At 38.2% G+C, this 21869-nt stretch overlaps 1 protein-coding gene across 1 annotated transcript; it reads left to right on the top strand.

Moving 5' to 3' along the window:
* Positions 1-16762: 16762 nt before the first annotated feature.
* On the top strand, positions 16763-17860 carry LOC139732852 (E3 ubiquitin-protein ligase arc-1-like). The gene has a single exon (XM_071643691.1). The coding sequence runs from the start codon at positions 16763-16765 to the stop codon at positions 17858-17860; it is 1098 nt and encodes a 365-aa protein (XP_071499792.1).
* The last annotated feature ends 4009 nt before the right edge of the window (positions 17861-21869 follow it).

The raw sequence follows: 21869 nt of genomic DNA, 5'->3' as shown, positions 1-21869 counted from the left end.
CACGCACATATTATTCGGGCAACGAGGATCTAGGCGAGCAAATTAGGCCTTCCTCTTTGGTTCAGGCTGGTGGTAGAGTGCATGTGGCAAAAACATTCATTGTTCTTTGCAGATACATTTCCTGTATAACTACGTTATTATGCTGATCGGTACATTGCATTCATTGTGTGAGTGGAGTGGAGTGCAGTGGCGTATCTAGGGAAAACGGCGCCCGGGGCAAGCGCGAAAATTGCGCCCCTAATTTCTGTTAAAGGGCCGTTCACATTGGAGCGGTTTTGCGGCAGCGGTAGCGGCAGCGGCGTGCCGCAAAAATCCCTCGCGTGTTGTTCATGTACAACCGTTCACACTGGAGCGGTAGCGGTGACTTTTTAGAGCGGCAACCGCAAGCGGTTTTCTCGAATCGCTCCGCTGAGCGATTTTTCTAGTCTGCCGCTGCGGCGAGGTTGCTATTGACCAATCATGATAGAGTATAGTTCGTGACGTTATTATGTGGGTGGGGTCATAAACTTTAGCTTGAAAAAGAGTCTCGCGAAGGTACAACACGTCGATCGAAGAGCGGAACGAAGACGTCCAGAAAAGACAACTTTTGTACAATAAACTCAATTATGTTCACAAAAACACTCCTGAGGAAAATGTCGAATTGGAGACCATTGGTGATGAAATCGGGCTAAATGGTAAGTTGCTCGTTTGGTTTTCTCAAGGTTTTGCCATTTGTTTCGACCCTTGACAGCGGTCACTCTCTTGCAGAGGCTACATTGCAGATTGTAACTTTCCACGTATTTTGCCATAGACGCAGACTCGCCAGCGAAAGAAAGCAGTCTATCAATATCACAGTCCCATATACGCGTATCTATGTCTAGCGTATTCTGCCAACGTGGTACTGAGTCTGAAGCCTTGAAGTCTAGAGTAGATCTAGAACTACTAGGTCCAGTAGGAGCACTCCTACTATCCGACTAGTCCAACACCTACTAATGACCAGTAATGTATGGGGTCCATAGATGGGAAGGGCTTCTCATATGATAAATGGGTGGGCTATCCTGGGTTTTAGGGGTCTAAATTATTTTGGGCTTCTAACTTCAGCACAGGCATAGACACGGACTGTGGAAAGCCAAATAGGATTAGGGTTAGGGTTATAGGGTATGGTTAGGGTTCGGGCTAGGGTTTGGGTCAGGGTTAGGGTTTGGGTTTGGGTAAGGGTTAGGGTTTGGGTTAGGGTTTGGGTTAGGGTTTGGGTTAGGTTAGGGTTAGGGTTTGGGTTAGGGTTAGGGTTAGTAGGGTGAAACCATTTTGGCTTTCCATAGTCCGTATTTATGCCTATGCTGAAGTTAGAAGCCCAAAATAATTTAGACCCCTAAAACCCAGGATAGCCGATAAATGGACCACAATATGGTCGATTGTATACCGGTAGTCTGGCGGTAGGGCCTGGCCCTAACATCCTCATTAAAAAAAAAAAAAAAAAAAAAAAAAAAAAAAAAAAAAAAGTTATGTAGGCAGGCGTATACAACATATTCAACGTTACAATATGCTTCTTAGTAGACTAGACACTCTAACGTGAGATATATTTGATATCATAGAGTATTTTTGAATTATTTCTAATAAAATTAAAATAATGTAGGCCCTGCCTAGAGGGAAAATTTTTTTGAATTAGAAAGTAATTCATAAGTAAAAATTTGGCGTTAATTAGAGCTAATACGTTATTACGTTAGACATAGTTCTAGACTCTAGTCTAAAGTTTCTAGACCTAATGTGCATTAGGCCCTTTAGGTATGTTCTGGGTATTGACTCTGCCTCTATAGGCCTAGATCTAGGTCATGTACTACGTAGGTGTTTTTGTGCTGCCATACTGCAACCGCACTGGTATAAATGCATACACATAACCACAACTTTGTCCATTGGCATTGGCATGACAAAGACAATCTACTTGAATTTACTTGCGTTCAGTCTCGCATCATCAGACAGGCAGTGAAGTAGGACTGATTTGTCTTGTTAGAAAGTGAATCAAATCCTCTCATGAGTCTCAGGCCGAGTCTGACCAAGTTAAGGGTAATGTTTTAAAATCACTTTAACTGTAACTGTACTGTAGCTGGTAAGCATATGTGTGCATTATCTTGTCTTGCCTTTCCAAAGATGCCCACATTTCCCACAATCAATAGACTTGGACGGTTTCTTCAATGTATGGTAAGGGTACCAGCTATCGGCAGGGTACATCGACACCCTGCGTATCATGGCTGTTTGCGTATAGAACAAAAAGGTACGCGTGGGATTAAGTGCCATTTTATATCTATGAAAACAGTAACAAAGAAACGAAAATCAAGCCAACAAAACAAACTAAACACGTTTCAATTACACATCCACACAGTATAACGCATGACTATGAAATTCACATGTATTACCTATGGAGGGAAGGGGTGCAGATCGTGAGGTACCCTTTTTCAGCCACGCGAAGAAAATGCATCGCACGTACTAAAATTGCATAATTTTACAACAGAGATTTGGAATCAACAGAACGGTCACAAGATTTGAAACTGCAGTATTTACAGCTTATTTGAGGAAAAACTTTGGTGAATTTGTTTTATACTTTTGGAATAAATGAGCTGCAAATTCATAGGGTGCCGATAGGTGGTACCCTCATTCATACAATTTAAATGCCAGTGATGCAGTGGTTGGTTAATTGCTGATCCTTGACATATTGTATCAAGGGTTGAAGCAGCCATTACTTCTTATGGGAGGCTGTGCCAGTCCTTTGTGTTCCTCGGTAGGAAAGATGACACTCTGTATTGTGTTCTGCAGGTAATTCAGTGCGTTAATTCATGTTGGTAGCAATACCAAATGTATATTTTCATGAATAGTTTCATGAAGCACTTGGCATTTTAGTAGCACCTACAATGTACTGCAAAAAGAGCAATTTAAGAGCAAAAAACAGATATCAAAAGTTCAGGCAATCAATTCCTGCATGTGGTGTTGGTTATGGGAGTGAAGGGCTAAGGTGCTTTTTAAAAGAGACCTGTTTATATTACATTTTCCTTGTGCTGAGTAAAAAGTTCCCCCATTCATGTAAGGAAATAACGTTATAATGCATTGTACATGTATAACACATCATTTGTATAACACCTCACTTGTATGAATATCATTTACCCTCAGGTAAACGGTGATTGAATCTGCTTCCCCCCTATTCAGCGAATGCAGAAAGACCATGCAAAGGAGGCTGCATCCCTGACCAGGCTTTGATGCAAGCTCACTCATTGACTGGAAAGCTGTGAGTTTCAGCTTTCAGGATTTACTGAAAGTGCATTATTCAAAAGATTGACATTCTAGGTACATTTATACCATAACCATTGTTCAGAACTTGACCTTACTCCTGTGGGAGGAAAAAACAACAACTTTATTTTGGAAGTGATGGTACATGTATTGTACCGTACCTGATAATTCTAATGACAACACAGGTACATTATTTTGTATGTCACCTAGAACTAAAGAGTGAAATTTCTGTGAAGGCACATCTTTTAATCTTTACCCTGACCCTTCATTCAAGGAAATGTACATGTATGTAGATTCTTCTCTTTCTTTATACAGTATGGCAACATCCCATACATTTGACAGGTATGACAATATGCAGCATGGACCAATCAATCATTTTAATAGTGTATATTATAGTGTACCATAGGTGCCTATGTCTAGTAATCGGCCCATACCAATTCAATCAGTTTCGGAGGACATGAAAATGCATGTCAAATATAACTTTGAATGTAAAATTGTCTGTCACTTTTATTTTATTTTATTTTATTTATTTATTTATTTTTTTTTTTTTGGGGGGGGGTTGGTCAAAAAAAGAATTGACTTAAGACAAAGTTACACTTCTTTGCAAAGACAGTTCTGGTTTGTAATTAAGCTAGACATGGGAAAAAAAAAAACAAACAAACAAACAAATAGCACCATGAAGGCCAGAATTGTGTGAATTGTTCTGTTGTGATCTGTAGCTTTCTTACAGGCCTGTACTACCTCCCCATTCCCTTCTGAAACAATTTTGTCCCCTGTTCCAGATATCATGTTTGACTCACTCCTGCATGTGCATAGTACATGTAGATCTTCAGCTTTAAAGAATGACCTTCTGATCTTGGTCACTCTTGCTCCTAGTTTGCTGGAGGTGCTAGTAAATATATGATACAAAATTACTGGAAATATCATGTGTATAAAGGCATAAGAAAATAGTGCACATCAATATGTCTTAAAATTTTTTACGCTGTTTCCATATATGCCTGCCTTTTTCGTTCTTCCAGGAAGGACTGTTTTAACTACTCATATGTGGTCGACACAGAACATCCGCAGTCACAGCCCTTCATCCTTCTTATTGGAGAAAGCAAATTATACCCTCTTCAGGTACATGTATCTGCAGTTGTGGAGCACAGGGCACAGTCCTCAAGGCATTGTGGGTGCAGCTGATCTTGTCTTCAAGTTGATCTTCGTTCTAAATCGCAACTACTGGCCACATTGCATGGCGGTGAGACCATTTTAAAAGGGACTCCTGTACAAACAAGGAGGATTTGAAACTTTGGCATCCATCCCTTATTTTCTAAATTTGCCGAGTCAACCATAATGCAACCATTTATTTATCATCTCCGCCCTTCCCGTATCAAGTCTGCATAATAAAACAGCATTTGCTTGAGAAGTACATACAATGTTATAGGGAAATAGGCACTGACCCATTAATTGTGATCTCCTCATAACAGTGACCATGTTATTTCACAAGACATTTGCCATTTGGATATTGTTGTATTTTGACTATACACCTGTACCATGTATGAATGATAAGGTACCTTTATATTGATACTATTAGTGGTTAATGCTTCTTTGAAACATGTACATGTATTCACTTTTCAAGGAGTTAGTTTTACTTATGATAATGTAGACAAGTATTGAATATGTGAAAAGCTGCTAATTCCATTATTACACACCACGCCCACACATAGTGTGTACAAGTTGGCAAGGGATGTATAGAGCACCAAACTGTGACATTGCCATGGAGACTAGTTCTAAATGACCTCACCTGGCCTAAATATCTGTCAACAGTATTGTTGCTAATCATGCTTGCACCTGGTTCCAACCCAAGTTACAACAACTCTCTTGCTTTTTCAGGAGTTGACCTAGAACTTGGCATATGTGGCCACTATTACAGGTAAATGTGGTATGTAATTAATGTGTTCCCATGGTAATGAAAAAAAAATCTATAGAAAATTTAACCAAGATATTGTGGATCAAACTACTTTCAGTCTTTATAATGTGAATGGTAATTTGAAAACACAAGATATAATTGTCTTCAACTGGCATCCTTCATGTATCACTTGAGTAGTGAAGATGTACCCCACGCAATTTCATCTATGTTCGTAAGAAGTGATCAAGTTCTTTATGATTATCATACAAGGCAGGCTATTGTGTATCACTTCGCAGTTAGAACTCGACTCAGGAGAAATGTGATAGCATAATACATGTACAGGTCCACAACACAAGAATTATGTGTATTGCTCCTAGTAGCCAGTAGCCAACATACTATTCAAAAATGTGATGAAATTCCACCTTTCTACTATGTACCTACATAGTACCTGTCACATGTGTGTATTTGACTTTGGAGTATGGATGCAATATTGTGTTATGCTGCATGGCAATGAGTAAAATGATTAGCAGTAGACCAAGCACTTTATAGTGTACCTGAAGCATGTTACTACAGATTTTTGAAAGCTTCAAGTTTATCTTGAAACCCAAATCTATGAATGTTGACATGGCATCGAATATTATTTTCATTACATGTATAATCTTGAATACTCAGTTTGTACCTTCCTTGCATTAAATTAGTATTTGATGTCAGACAACTCATAACAGGTCATTGCATTGGATATGCGTAATATGTTGCTATTCTGTTTGCTACTTGATTTTGTTATCTGACTAGCTAAATTGAACCATGTAAGCACCTAGGTGCCCATTTTTGTTGTATTCCTTTGCTTATCCTGATTTTCTTGTGTTTGTGTTTGTAACTTCAATACATGTTCATATCATTGTAAATCTCAAGCCTCATCCACCCCTATGTATCCACTCTTTCTTGCTCACTTCATTTGATGAACTCTGTACTGCTCTTTTCTCTCAATCCTATTCTCTCCTATATTTTTCCTGTCCTACATGTATGTACATGCGTATCCGAGCAATTGCCCCAGAGGGCAATTACCCCCTGGCTAAATACTGGTTAGTGGTAAGGTTAGAGTAAAGATTAGGGTTAGGATTAGGTCAAGGGTTAGGAGTTTGGGTTAGGGTTAGGATTAGGATTAGGTTCAGGATTAGGATTAGAACCAGGGGAAGGGTCCGGGGTAATTGCCCAGGGGGTAATTGCCCTAGACCCGTGTACATGTAATACAAGTACTTTTTGTTTCTTATTACTGTACTTAGAAAGATTGGTCCTTATGAGGTTTGAAAGTGAAATATAAACAACTGATTTGTTTTATGTTGTAAAGTATGCATTTCTGCTAGGAATTTGCACTGAATTAATTCTTCTTCTTTTTTCAGATGTAGGAGATGAGAATAATATGCTTATAGAAAATTGGTCCAAGATACAAATTACATTGGTGTTAATTATCATACATGTACTTCAATCATTCATAAAATCCAGTACCATACTACCTTACTGTATTGTTTTGACAACTCGTGTCTGTCCATTCAGATTTACAAAGTTGCTCATACATTGTCAGATCTTGTGAATTTTAATTTTACATGTGAATGTGCTATATTACTTCCCTTCGCAAAAGTTAACAGTATATGTATACACTGTACTTTATTTCTGCAACAGACTGCCATATTAGATCACATCAAATGAGATTGTATGTTGGAACAATTGTCCTGAATTAGTGTCTCAAGTGCTAAATTTGACATGTGTGGTTTGTATTAGTGTATGTACATTGTTTGATGTGTATTTCGAGTGATGTTTGTCATTTACCGACATAAGTTGGTTAAAATTCCTGTTAACTAATGTTTTCATTCGGTGGTTTTTCGAAGAAAAGATTTAGTGCAATTCCACAAAACTTGCTTAAGATAAAACCGACCTCAGTTAGCTTTTGGTAATCACTTTACCCAACAGTTGTGTGGTTCACTTGGAAATCGACTGTCTGTTAAAACGCTATCCAGATTTCTGAAAGCGTAGATTTTATGGTGTAATGCAGATGTATGAATTTGACATCCAAACTGACATTGTGTGTGTGTGTGTGTGTGTGTGTGTGCGTGTGTAGTTTTTGTTTTCGTTTGTTTGGCTTTTTTTTCTAAGAGGATGCAAAACTGCCATTAATTTCTTCCCCATGCTTAATATAAAACACATGTTGTGGAGAGTGAAAATGCTACTCTTGTTTTTCCATAGCTGGGAGTACAGTATGTGGGTGAGTTTATTATGGGCCGTTTGTGGATGACATTATACTCTACATACATAGATCTAGTAGGTTTGAGTAGGAGAGTGGATGGTAGGCATATTCTCTAAAACATCCCCTCACCTTTGTAACTACACTTCCAAAAAGAGCATGAACTGACATAAATCAAATCAAACATTGACATTTCATCCATATAGAGTTCATCGGTAATAATGATAAGAATAATACAGTATACATTTAATGTGCCAATTCCACATGACTAACGTGCTCTAGGCGCAGTAGGAAAAGTGAGTTATGAAGTACAAAAATCATTACACAAACATGTACATGAAAATGAATGACAATCATGATGATCTAATATATATATATATATATATATATATATATATATATATATATATATATATATCATAATACCGGTATACTATTCTATGGTAAAAGATTGGAATGACAAGTAAAGAAGTATGTTGCTGGTTTTTCTTTTTTTTAAAGAGCTCATCTTTCATAAAGTTGACTACTTTACCGACACCAGAAAAAAGAAATACCAGTCATTTTCTCGTTAACATGAAACAAGATAAGATATCATCACTTTGGATGCTAACTAATTTTGTAAATACAAAATACAAAAAAAAATTAAACAAGAACAAGGAAAATGTGACATTCGCAGATCATATTTGAGATATTGAGGTGTTGGATGCACAAATTTTATGTACCGCCTATCAGTATATATGGCAGTGGTCCGATGCAATAATTTCTGCGTGCATACCAATATCAGTAACACAAGGAATATTTTGCAGTTTCATTGAACAGTCTGTGTTGAAAGTGTTCTCTTTTTTTTTAAAGCAAAAAGTTGAAAAGCTGAGATTCCAGTACTGATTGTCCAATAGTCTTCTTGCATGTTACGCATCCTTGATTTCCTTTATTGTTTGTTTCGTTTTGGAAAAGTGATTTTGTAAATTCTCAGATCCATGGGGAATGTATTCACCGTATACATGTGCATAATAATTATGTAATTGATTACCTGTACTAGTAAACTGGTGCCCAAGGGCAACAATCTAATTTGCATATTACGCGCGGCAAACCGCTCCAGTGTGCACAGCGTGCCGCTGCGGCAGAGTTTAGCGGCAAACCGCCGCCGCTGCCGCTGCCGCAAAACCGCTCCAATGTGAACGGCCCTTATAGCGACTGGGCCGGGCTAAGTTACTTAGTTAGGCCTGCATGTAACGTTTAAGTAGAGTCTACTATTACTAACTCCATCCCGGTAGGCCAAGTCCACATGATACAGTATGCTTTTTCAAGCACTTTAAAGGGGTCTTTTTGAGGGTGATTTAAATGTAATGAATTTTGATAAATTTTGGCGAGCGAGCGCAGCGAGCGAGCCGAAAATTTTGGTATTTCAGCTACAAAACATGGAATTCTTGTCATTTTTTGCTAATCAAATCTTACAATTCCAATCAAGATATAGTGACGGCCTTATAGATAACGATTTACACCAACAAACTGCATGAGGAATTTCAAAAGTACTCTAAATTAGTACGCGCGAGTGAGCCGAAATTTGTATATTTTCACATCATCATCACGTTTTGTTCTTATCTTTTTTTTTCCTTTTTTTTAATTTTGGCGAGCGAGCGAGCCTAAAATTTTGGTATTACAGCTTACAAAACATGGAATTCTTGTCATGTTTTGCTTATTAAATCTTACAATTCTAATCAAGATATAGTGACGACCTTATAGATAACGATTTATACCAACAAACTGAGGACTTATAATGCTAGTACTCTAAATTAGTACGAGCGAATGAGCCGAAATTTGCATATTTTCGCGTTATCATTACGTTTTGTTCTTATCTTTTTTGATTAGTTATTTTTTGCGCCCCCCCCCCCATAATTATGTCCTGTCTTGATCCAATCGGTGATCGCTTCAGAACGAATGAAATTGCAGCCGCTGCTCCGTGTAACATTTTTCCTGCTTAATATAAAATGACATGTGTGAACACAATAGACATTGTCATTTTGTGCGCGTCATCGTCACGTTTTGTTCTTATCTTCTTCTTTTCTTTTCTTTTTTGATAAATTTTGGCGAGCGAGCGCAGCGAGCGAGCCGAAAATTTTTGTATTTCAGCTTACAAAACATTGAATTCTTGAATACAATGAATACAATCCTAATCAAGATAATAGTGACGGCCTTATAGATAACGATTTATACCAACAAACTGTGGACTTGTACGAATTGTACGAGCGAGTGAGCCGAAATTTCCATATTTCCTCGTCATCATTACGTTTTGTTCTTATCTTGCTTGCTTTTTTTGCGCCCCCCCCCCCCCCCGTATGTTCGAAACCGTTGGCGCATTCTTTTGATCCAATTGGCGATCGCTTCAGAACGAAAGAAATTGCAGCCGCTGCTCCGTGAAACATTTTGCTTGTTAAATATAAAATGACATGTGTGAACACAATAGACATTGTCATTTTGTCCGCATCATCATCACGTTTTGTTCTTACCCTCCTTATTTATATAAATTTTGGCGAGCGAACGCAGCGACCTAGCCAAAAATTTTTGTATTTCAGCTGACAGAACATGGAATTCTTGTGTGAACACAATAAACAGTGTCATTTTGTCCGCGTCATCATCATGTTTTGTTTTTATCTTGTTTGATTTGGTTTTCTGCCCCCCCACCATGCCATTCTCCCTTCCCCCCCCCCTTTTCCAGGCGAGTTTTTTTTCTTCTTCTTCTTCTTCTTCTTTTTTTTTTCTTTTTTCTTTTTCTTCGTTTTTTTTTTCTTCTTTTTTTTTCCCGTTTTTTGCGCCCCCAAGGAGTGGCGCCCGGGGCACGTGCCCCCCTTACCCCCCCCCCCCCTAGATACGCCACTGGTGGAGTGACCTATACGTGTCGAACTGAAGAGGAAATGAAAAAAAGAATAAGAGAGTAGTCTGATTTTCAGGATTTGGAGTGCCTATATACACCATCGTTCCTCAATGATGCAACAACTCCAATCAAGACTAGCACTTGCACTTGCTTCCGTCGGAATATTTTCACGCATAAAGCCAATAATTTCACAGGTCTTTTGCAGATAGTTGGAGATGTGGGTTTAATCAACACTGCCCCATCGTCCCACAATTTACTGTTGAACTTTGGCTCTATAAGAGATGGAAAGATATCATCCCCCTGTCACAAGACAAACATAGAATAAAAACCGCTTTGCACAACAACAACAAAATCCACTTCAATTCAGTTCGGTTCAATTATACTGTTTCCACTCAATCAAAAGATAATACATAGTATAAAGTACTATTGACAATTCATAATCAACGATTTGTAATTCATATTGTAGAACGTTGTAAAAGACTATTCTACTTCTGTTTTTGTCAAGTTTCTTCTGATTCAGGCATGTGCATACAATAATCATGTTTATGACGTTCGTATTATATGCAAGCCACTTTCAGAAGGGAATGTATTCAAAATACAATCCACACTTTCATTTTTGGTTTAAAAAAACGATTGTACCGATATAATACACTCACAAGAAGAAAATGATAGACGTCATTTAATCGGACCTAAAAAAAAACCCCGGAGAGAGTAATAAAACTTTGGAGTTTCGCAAATATTATCTTCACCAAAATAAAGACATACGTCGCAAAAACCCAAACAAACAAGTGCATCAGGTAAAGTGTAGATGACATTAACTTATGTAAACTGTCATATTGATTTATGCAAAGATGAACAGATAAGAAAAAATATGATAATAAAAATTATCTGTTCTGCTGGTGATTTACAGTTATGCGACCCTTTCGGCTCTTAAACACAACGAAAATTCAAGTTTCTGAGAATAAAGGCACATTTATTTTGGGATTCCATTTTTTTCTGAAGCTTGACAGGTGTAAATTTGTATATGTGTCGTAGTAGAGCAGTGGGCACATTTAAATACATCACCTAATGCAATCTGCATTGTAATCACAATCACACAGTTTTTTTGATACACGGGAAAACTTGAAAGGGTGTGTGCAGTTCTGGTTGAGGTGAGGATTTAGCTTTCAACGTTTTGCGAGATATTCAGAAACTGTTCTATGAGATGTCAAAGAGCATGCAATTTTAAGGGGTATCAAAAGTTTATTTGATGAAAATCGGTTTTGAAATGGCTGAAATATCCAAAACCAAGGTGAAGCAAAGAGCTACTAATAAAAGGCTTGGCCTGTCGCCTTTTATTATTATCACTTTTTTGGATATCACAACCAATTGAATACCAATTTTCATGAAATAGACGTTGAATCGTACTTAAGATTACATGCTCTTTCATTTTTCATAAGAGGTTTCGCATTATTTCACTTAGGATTGTTCATGTTTCATTTGCTCATTTCATATCCAATCAGATCTTGATGAAATTTTTGCCATCTTTTTTACTTAGTAACATTAATCTTTTTGATCAAAAGCATGAGACTTGAGCATGTGTAATTGCACTCCAAAGATTTTACTGGAGTCTGCAAGTGTCAGAATATAAAATTACATAAATAAAGATCCTTATTAGACGTTTCAAAATCAACAGCAATCAAAGAAACGTCTGCTAAAGTCGTTTCTGACCTGAAATGCATGTGTCCAAATGACAATGGAACCCCCCCCCCCCAAAAAAAAAAATGATAATTAGTTAATTAATTAATTAAAATCTAATACTGGTAGTAAACTATTTTTTCACTCTTTTTCAATATGCCCCTCTTTTTATTATGAGAGAAATGGGCTACGTGTCCACTTCCTAAAATACAATTGCATTTCCTAGAATTCCGATATGATTGTAGCTTGGCATGCCACTGGGACATGCGTATAGTATTTGCCAAAGATAATTGAAAACGGGAGCGGATCGCGAATGTTGGTTTAATCACGTACAGACTTTCTTCTCCACACTTTCGTGAAGGCTGACAGATTGGAAAGAAACTTTGAAACGATGAAGGGTATTATATGACAACATTGATATAGTTTTAGAACCATCTTGAGGTGTATGAGAGCTGCGCGATACACCGGTAGACGTAATAATCAATCAGAAGCTATACAACAGTCAAGTATCTAGTTTTCAAGGTTGTACTTTTCTGTTGTGATCGTAACATGTTGAAATCTGCATGCACAAACATGATCACGAAAAAGGAAGACATTAATTTTGTTACACACTCTTCTCTCTCCTTGTCCGGCTCTCTCTCTCTCTCTCTCTCTCTCTTCCTTGATGAGGTCACAGTAAATAGAACTTTGGACTTTGTACTCTATTCCGGGGAATTCCACGTCTATAAGGGAAATTTCGCGCACATCTGAATACACAATGTGGCTATTGCTGAAAAATAGTTGTGAAGACCGTGTATCATATTACAGCACTTCGCATATTGCTCCAGATCGTTGCTTTCTCCGACAAAATTAAAATGAAATTTTGGCAAAATCTTCGGCGATAGAACATTCTTCTTGGCGACTGACTTTCTTGTTTTCAGTGAGTCGAACGTGAGTATAGATTAAATTCTTGTTTCTGCCCATGTTAGTATAGCATGACGGGATCAGAAATATTATGTTACCGCCCTAACACTATAGTTGCAGCACGTACATGATTGCGTTCATTCATGCACCATTTCATTATCCGAGATAATGTATACTGAGTAGCCCCCAACAAAAGGGTACATGTATCAATAGATAGTACGTACATGTACAATGTACTTGCAATCTTCGCGTGTGCAAGAAGAGGTACAATGGGTCATGAAAAGACATACATACTGAAGACAAGGGGATTTTATCGTTTATAGGGGTAATCTCTTTGATTGCAGTACTGTTATTATGCGCATACTACATCTTTGAAGTATTCATGGCGTTTTGAAAACATGCATGATGGAGGCGATGGGGCTGGGGACATTGTATGGTTTCATACATAAAAAAGTCTGTCAGAATTCATTTTCGTGGGGATGGCAAGAAAAAAACAAGACACTCTTATGCAATGACCAGTGGTAAATAGGCCTACTATTGCTATCTCTATGCATGCATATACAAGCGTGAATATATGTATATGTATAATATTACATATATATATATATATATATATATATATATACTAGGTGTTTCAAAAAACATTTCCCACTTTTGATCATTAATAGTTCAAAAATTATTCATCCGATAAAACTGTCATTGATATGAGTAATAGCTGAATAGTGTACAATTTTGTTGAAGTTAATGTGGATGTGAAAGCATAAATCAGTTTCATTAAATCTAAGATTGATTTTGAAGTAAGGTTTCAGATTTTGGTCAAATTTTAACCCTCTGTACAAAAATGAACTTTGCACAGAACCAATGGTGTGTATGTGAGTGTGTGCTGACAATGGCCCTGGACAATGGACATGCCTGAACCACCTGTCGACTAGGCGTCAGTCTCGCGCTCCCAGGCACATGAATGCTTAATAATTCATGTGGATTGCCCTGGGCACTGCTAGTCTGAATTCATGCACGGTAAAGGGTAAAATGCATGCACATGGAAAAAGTAAGCACATGTTCCATGGGCTTGCAAACACCACATTTCATTCCAGCTGGCAATCATTTTCAAATTTTGCTTCACATATCACTAAATCTGGTATTGAAATAAGCATAAATGATCTAAAGTTCTTCATTTTAAGACAACGGTCTAATAATAGTCTGACAAATTTGTCGCTTTTTCGATAAAAAGAGATCATTTTTGGTAAAGAGTTCAGCGGCATTTTTCATTGGGGCGATTTGTTTCACAGTAGACTTATTTAACTCCATTTACACAAGTGTATACTCTGATTGATTTTCTTTACTTCCTGTCACCACGTTTACGATAGAACAAAAGGTATTCATTGTAATTTCGTTTTTCAGAAGTAGGGAGAGCACTGTCGCCACTCAACGACAGTATCGGTAGGCGTTTGACTTTACATAGATACTGCCAGAGGCTGAATAAAGACTAGTTGTGATAGTGGAATTTCTCATGAAAAAATAATGAAGCATTCAAACCCTGGCCATTGTTCAGGGCCATTGTCAGGGTGTTAACCACACATCCCATACACACCCATTGACCCCTGTGCAAAGTGAAAGTTTTGTACAGAGGGTTGAAAATAGAGCAAAATCTGGAACCTAACTGTGAAATTAATCATGAAACTGATTTATGCTTTCATATTTAATCTACTTTCAACAAAATTGTACAATATTCAGCTATCACCCATATCAATGACAGTGTTATCTGATATATAGTTTTTGAATTATTAAGAATCAAAAGTGGGAAATGTTTTTGAAACACCTAGTATAAATATATATATATATATATATGTAAAGATGTGTGTGTGTGTGTGTGTGTGTGTGTGTGTGTGTGTGTAGTATTTTGCTTTCGTTCACTTCGGGGTTTTTTTATATGCATCATAGTTGTACTTTGATATCTAACATTTTCATTAATTTTCAAAGCGTCTTTCTTACGTAATAGATACGATAGGTTTAAAAAATCCTCAACATAGAGAACGTCCGAGCAAGGAGGACGCTATGGGGGCGGGGGAGGGTATTTCCTCCTCCCACAGTAAATATTTGTAAAACATTTTTGTTTATCAAAATCGCATCATTAGGAAACTTTAAGATTAGTATAGGGTGTAGGCAATTAAGCAACTGCCTATACCCTATACAAATATGGAAGTCAACACAATATTTGCTCCTTTGATTAAAACAACATATTCATTCGTCCTCATCTGAGATCATACTTCGTTAATGATTAACAGCCTTCTCTGAATAGCTGAGCAAAGTCCATGAGATAAAAGAGTGCTATATCTTGAAAAAAAAACCACCAAAGTTGACGCACGAGAAGTCAACTTTAAGACAGACACTGGATCCTTTGTTTGCCTGTAATAATTATACTAAGTGTTATGGGGCTCGTAATACTAGCGTATGAATAGCCACTGTAGCTGATTGACAGATGTACATTATACACTTTACATGAAATTTGATGAATAGTATAATCATCATGATACGTATACCTGCGTACGTCTCGCTCACCTGAATGTTGTTCGAATTGTGAGGAAAGAAAATAGATATATGATGACGTATCAGAACTGAGTGAGCGAGCTCTAAAATTTCACATTTTCGTCTTCCTGAAAAAGCTCCAAGATTTTTTTTTTTTTTTTTTTGGCATGCGATTCGAAGGGTAAGAGAAGAGAAGCTCATGGAGTGGGTCCTGGAGAGTATAAACCAATTACTATTACACGTCAAGTTAGAAAAAGGGATACTCCTTTACATCTTTGCGTTATACCTCGAGACGAGCACACAAGTTAGGGGCCCACATGCAATTCACTGGAAAATTAATATGATATATCCTGTCTCTGTAGACGAGTTATCATGTACAGGAAATTCGCTTTCAGAGACGAAAACATGTAGGCAATAAGCTTAAAGGAAAAGAAAGAATGTCACTTGACTCAGTATAAGCATACATTAAAATAAAAACACATTTCACTCAGATGTATGTTTGGTATGATTATGAATCTATTTACAATTGTGTTATACACTATGTACATAATTATCTATATCATCTAGGCCCTATATAGGCGTAAGACAGTGTTCCACGGGAGACTATCACTGTCTTACGCCTATATAATGTCTCAACGACCTGGAACAACAATTGGCACAACATTTCTTGCGTCTATGTAGGGCCTACATACATGTAAATATATATATTTGATAATGTGCGTGTGTTTGCATGTATGTATGATATAGGGACTATATAACACTTCTACTACGCAATGTTCCATCAAAAAGGGCAGAAGCAGAAGACAAAATTTATACATCATAATGATCATAAGCGGCATCTTAAAAACAGAAAGACAGTAAGTCAATTATCCTACCTCATATATGCTTGTTGAAACTGTAACATGACCTGTATGGGGGGGGGGGGGGGTACACAGAAATTGTCATTGCATACCTTAGATGCTTGTCTGAAGAATAATGTCTCACATTATAGTCGGGGGAAAATGCATTAAGTAATGGTGCAATGCATTATATTCTTCAACGTTGTCCGAATTCAGATTTTAAAAGAACAGTGTAATAATCGGGTTATCATTGCAAAGTCATTGTGTAGTGAACATAATGGGGTATCCATAGGGAATTTACTATTTTTCGGCTAGAAGGTGACTTAAGTAAGCTTAAATGCGACTTCTCAAAGCTCACCTAGGTGAGAAGTCTTTCTTGTCCTAAGCATGTCCGAACAAGTTGCTTGGCTTTGTAGTATTTTATGCGAAGTTAAGTATACAGTCTCTCTGTCCGCGATAAAACTTAGCAATTGCTACGTGTGTTTTTCGTCTTGTTACGGATTTAATGGGGTTCTCCTTTACACTCTTTCATGTAATGCAGGTAGCAGGTGACGAGCATGGCTGCAGCAGAACAGACTTCGACGGACGAGTCGACATGTCCCATCTGTAGAGATGACCTAAGTGAACCGAAAGTACTGAGTTGCATTCACTCATGCTGCGAGGAATGCTTGGTGCGCTTGCACAACTCACAAGGACGGGGTGAGAGTATAAGTTGCCCCGTCTGCCGTACCGTTTGCCCAGTGCCAGGTGGCGATGTATCTAACCTAACAACCAAGCAAACCACCGACAGACCATCCGCTCTGAATGTGAGTTTCACGCGCTGCTCACTATGCGACGTAGGCGAGGAAGGCAAGGCAGCACTTGCCGAAATCTACTGTCAGAATTGCGCTAAGCCCATTTGCCCATCTTGTCTCGCCACGCACGACAGCCTATACGAAGAAGCCGGGCACAAAGTGGTTACCTTGCAGCAAGTCGAGAGCGGGGAAGAGAAGATCCGCAGCCCGTGCGAGGAACACTCGCAGGAGCTCAAAGAGTTCGTCTGCCTGGACTGCCGCAAATACCTCTGCGTCCTTTGCCGCCTCCCTCGCGACCACGAGGGACATACCGTCGTCGAGTCCAAAGATTTCGAGGAGAACCTGGAGGCCGATAGGGGCCGCTTGCAGAGCAGAGTGAACGACAACGTCGGTGATATCACTGAATACCTGGAATATCTAGATCACGTGAAGGAGACCCAAGTGACGGATGCTATCGAGGCGCAGAAGCTGCGGATACACGAGGTGTACCAGGAGTATGTGGATCACCTCAAGAGTGTTCGCGACGCCCTCTGCCAGGAGTACGACCAATTCAAGGAGACGTTATCCAAAGAACTCGATGACGAAGCCAACTTCCAGCGTATCGTACTTGAATCCATCGGCGAGCAGGCCAGCGCAGTAGAAAAACTAACGGAGACGGCCCTGCTCCAGCAGTCCATTCCCGACGAGTCGCCCCGACAGGACCTGGAGAAGGTGTTGGACAACGTCTATCTTGACCACAACAAGCTTGATGAGATCTCACGCCGCGCTTCCAATCTTAAGTTCTATCCTTCCAGAGAGATCGGGAATGTTGCCGACTTGCACCTCGGTACCGTCGAAGCGATTCAAACAGACAATGCGTAGATCGTCCCGTTCTGAAGGTATAACGCCTGGCCAATAGAGGCATGTAAATTAGATCTGCTGGACTGGACCTGTGAAAATCACGGCGAAAAAAAAGAAGTTTCGTGACTCGTTCGAGTCACTTCTTCAGCTCTGGCTGGCTGACGAGCATTCACCCTTGGAGGGTGAATGGGCGATGTTACTGCCTTTATTGTCTGTATTGCCTAGCCAATAGATTATTATGCTATCTCCAAGGGCATGGGTTTTCGTGATCATGCTGACAGGGGTTTAGATATTTCCTTGACAACGCAATCATGAGCAATTGCTATCTTTTGGCCTTTCAATGTGTAAGTTTCGGTTGCAATTATGTCATGCATTTTTGTTATAATGTGTGTGTCACCCTGGTCACGGTTTAAAGGGATCATGATTCTCAATGTTCATACGATGACACCATGCAAGACTTCGCGGTTTGAAAGAGGGACTTTCAAGTATGTAAAAACGTAAGACATAACGTTTTATTCAGAATGTTTGTTTATCCAAAAATAGGGTTTGTTTAACATTCTGAAGGTTCGTTAATCCAGAAATTAAATAAGGTTCGTAATTCCCAAGGATCGCTATACGGTACACACCTTCTTTTAATTTCCTTTAGTATAACGAAAATTGTTTCGTTTTTAGATTTAAGAACCTTCGGAATTAACTTACCTATTTTTATTTTCGGATTGATGAAGCTTTGGGATAACGAACCTTCATAACAACGCCACAATTGTTCTGATTAACAAATCCTATTACATTTTCGGATTGACTAGCATCTAGACAAAATAGAATTTGTGTGTTTTCAGATTAACAAATATCACCAGATATAAAAGAGGAATCCGTAAGAGATGTCATGCGAAAAAAACCTGAAACGCAATTGTTCTGATGTTTAAGATAGACGTTTTCTTCTTCTCTCTCTATCTCTCACTTTGGTATAATCTATGACCGTGGCGATAATTTCTCTATTATCAATGCATTTACGTGTTCAGAATTCATTGTTTATTTTGATTTTGTACCTCTCATTCCATAGGTATTACCTTACAGCAATGTTATTGTTCAGAGAAAGAACATTTCCATTATTTGTGTTGATAAATAAAATGTCTTTCTTTAAATGCAGTCTTTCCCACCTTTGCTGGATTTACATCCACTGTATTGATGTGCAGATACATTATATTGTTATAGTTTTTTGTTTGTTTCTTGTCATTTCTATGATATGCCCACCTATGAGCAAGCTATATATGTACAAAACAAAACAAAAACAAGCATTGAATCTATGACTGAAATAAAGACGTCAGATTCCGAGTAAACTATACGTAAGTGATATTTACTTGAGCTATGACAAACTGTATGAGTAGAATTGTCATTCAAAGTATGATACTGGGGATAAAATTCATACTCCTGCCATTGACCGTGTTGTTAAGATTTTCTTGTATAATTAGCTTAGGTTTATGCTTTCTGTGTTCTAAAGACTTTGTACTTAAACATTAGCTAGATAAGCGGTGTAATTCAAGTTCTGTTGGTCAAAGAAGTGGAGATGGGAGGAGTCATTAATTGGCAAATATACCAGCATTACACGGCATATTGACCACGCAATTGTGATGTCATTTATTGAAAGGCTCTCATTGGTTCATTTATTGAAGAATGATACACCCACTCAATTTTGAATATTCTCTAGAAAAGGATGATCTGTGAATGTACCTCATCTTGTAGCAATGTGTTCGATCATATGATAGTATTAGTGTGTCCATATCAAAAATAGAAAGAGTCAATGACTGTCCGTTAGTCTGAATAGTCTGATAACGACGAGTATGAGACAAGTGACGTCACAACAGTAACAATCATACGTCAACCGCGTCTACGATCTGATGGCCGTAAGAGCTATAGTAATCATCGTGCTTACATTCACAAGTCACGATTCCGGTATCATTATGTGGCGCATTTCGCATGAATTCCCTCCGATTGTGTCAAATATGGCTCATGAATTTTATCAAAATCAATAACGGTTCACATAGACCTAATTATGATCATGCCTCAGTCAATGAACCCTGATAAGGGGAATAAAGAATAAATGTATCATTTAACAGTTTTTAATCAATATCTTTCATACAGTACTTATCCAGATGGTTATATCCAATGTATGTAGGCTACTTAACTTACATGACTGCAATGGATTGTGTGGTTATGTCTCGTACACATACAAACATTTGCTTATGTTAATGTGTGAAATACATGATTTTGAGACTCTGTATAGTACACTGCCTTCCGTCTGATTATTTTCTTTGCACGATATTATTATAAAGTCTAACTTCTTACTCTATATTTTTATATTTTGTTTTATTTTTTGTATATTGTACTTTTATTTTATGATGTTATAAACAAAGTCTTACTCATTATTTCACACTTGGCATGCGGTAAACCATGGCATAGTAAGATTCCATCACAGTTTTGTAACTTCTTTTCTTGCGCATGTCAGGCAGTATAGCCACAGGACGGTTTAAAATCAAATCATTTCAGCCGATGACTAGCTTCAATATATCTTTTAACAATTCCATTTTGTTTCATTTCTGTTTTGTTTACACAGTTTTAACAAAAACTGTAAAAGTAAATACAAACAACAACAATTTTCTTATGACACCTTAATATTACAGGTATAGGGGTCGTTAACGGTTAATCCGAACTAGGCCCATGCTTCACTTTCGGATTTACGAATCTCAAGAAGTAATGAACCCTCTTGATTATCCAATAGATGTTCAGAACATGTCCATGAGTGAAGTAAGGTTCAATTTTTCTGGAGACTGGGTTACCCTGGTATAAAGTTTAGGTCCCCGTGTGTGAGAGTGACAACCTAATGTACGAAAAAGATTCCCATTCATTCATTCATTCATTCATTCATTCATTCATTCATTCATTCATTCATTCATTCATTCATTCATTCATTCATTCATTCATTCATCACAAAGAGCAGTGCTGCATTACCCGGTTAAAGTGATCCGTCTCACACCCAACTGGACCCCATGGAAGACCAGTTGATGCTGATGAATACAGGTTATCAACCAGTCTTCTCGGATGGAAAATTAAATAGACAAACAGATTAACAAATAAAGAAATACAAATTAAGATGCGTTATTCCAAAGGTTCGATAGTCCGAAAATGAAATAAGGTTCTTTAATCCGAAAAAACCCCCAGAAGGCCGAGTATTAACGAACCGTCAGAATTACGAACCTTATTGCGTCTGCGGACTAACGACCCCCATTGGAATAACAACCAAGCATTCACTATCAAGCACGTGTGTATTTACCCTGATATTTCTTTCGTTGTTCTATCCAAACAATCTGCCGCCCTTATTATCATCCACGGCACTATGACAAGCACGAACAGATTATCACTTCCCATACCGTAATTGTGAATATATGACAAATAAAGTAATGAATGATATGACCCATTGGAAATAGTCTCAGAATCGTGTCTGTGCTATCCAAAAATAGAAGACAACGATGCACTGAACACAATTTGCAATGCACTATCCGATATAAGATCTCGATGCACATTGAATAAGGGCGAATTCATCGTTCTCCGTGGCCGTAGCAGGGCGAAGTCAGACCGAGGCCTTATTTGCAAAGTCTTGAGTTTCACTAATATGGTTGGATTGCCGGGCAGAGCTTAAGGTCGAATGCAAGCTATACTCTCAAAAGACCCATGGTGTTTCACCTGTAAAATCAAATCCTGGGACTCTCGCCTCTGTCGAGCTCTGCGAATTTTCAACTCTTTCCTTCGACTGCAGTGAGATTCACCTAGACCTGTCACCTCCAACATTACTGTTGTAAATTATCACTTTATCAGTATATACTTAAATAGGATTAAGTTTGTTTTTATCCATATACAAAAATCTGTCTCCCCAGGTATCTCTTTCGATCTCCTCAACCCTAATATCTCGCTTTCTCTGTGTCGTTAGATCTCCATTCGACTTTGCTTGACTTTGACCACGAGAGCTATCTAACTT

This window comes from Diadema antillarum, unplaced genomic scaffold (assembly GCF_040938485.1).
Source record: "Diadema antillarum isolate AM-2024a unplaced genomic scaffold, OU_Dant_1.0 seq00000454_RagTag, whole genome shotgun sequence".
NCBI lineage: Eukaryota > Metazoa > Echinodermata > Echinoidea > Diadematoida > Diadematidae > Diadema > Diadema antillarum.
Note: the sequence above shows the minus strand (reverse complement) of the source record. Positions and strands in the feature narration are given on the sequence as shown.

What these genes read in the sequence shown, in the direction of transcription:
- LOC139732852 (XM_071643691.1), top strand. Translation starts at nt 16,763, where the DNA reads ATGGCTGCAGCAGAACAGACTTCGACGGACGAGTCGACATGTCCCATC.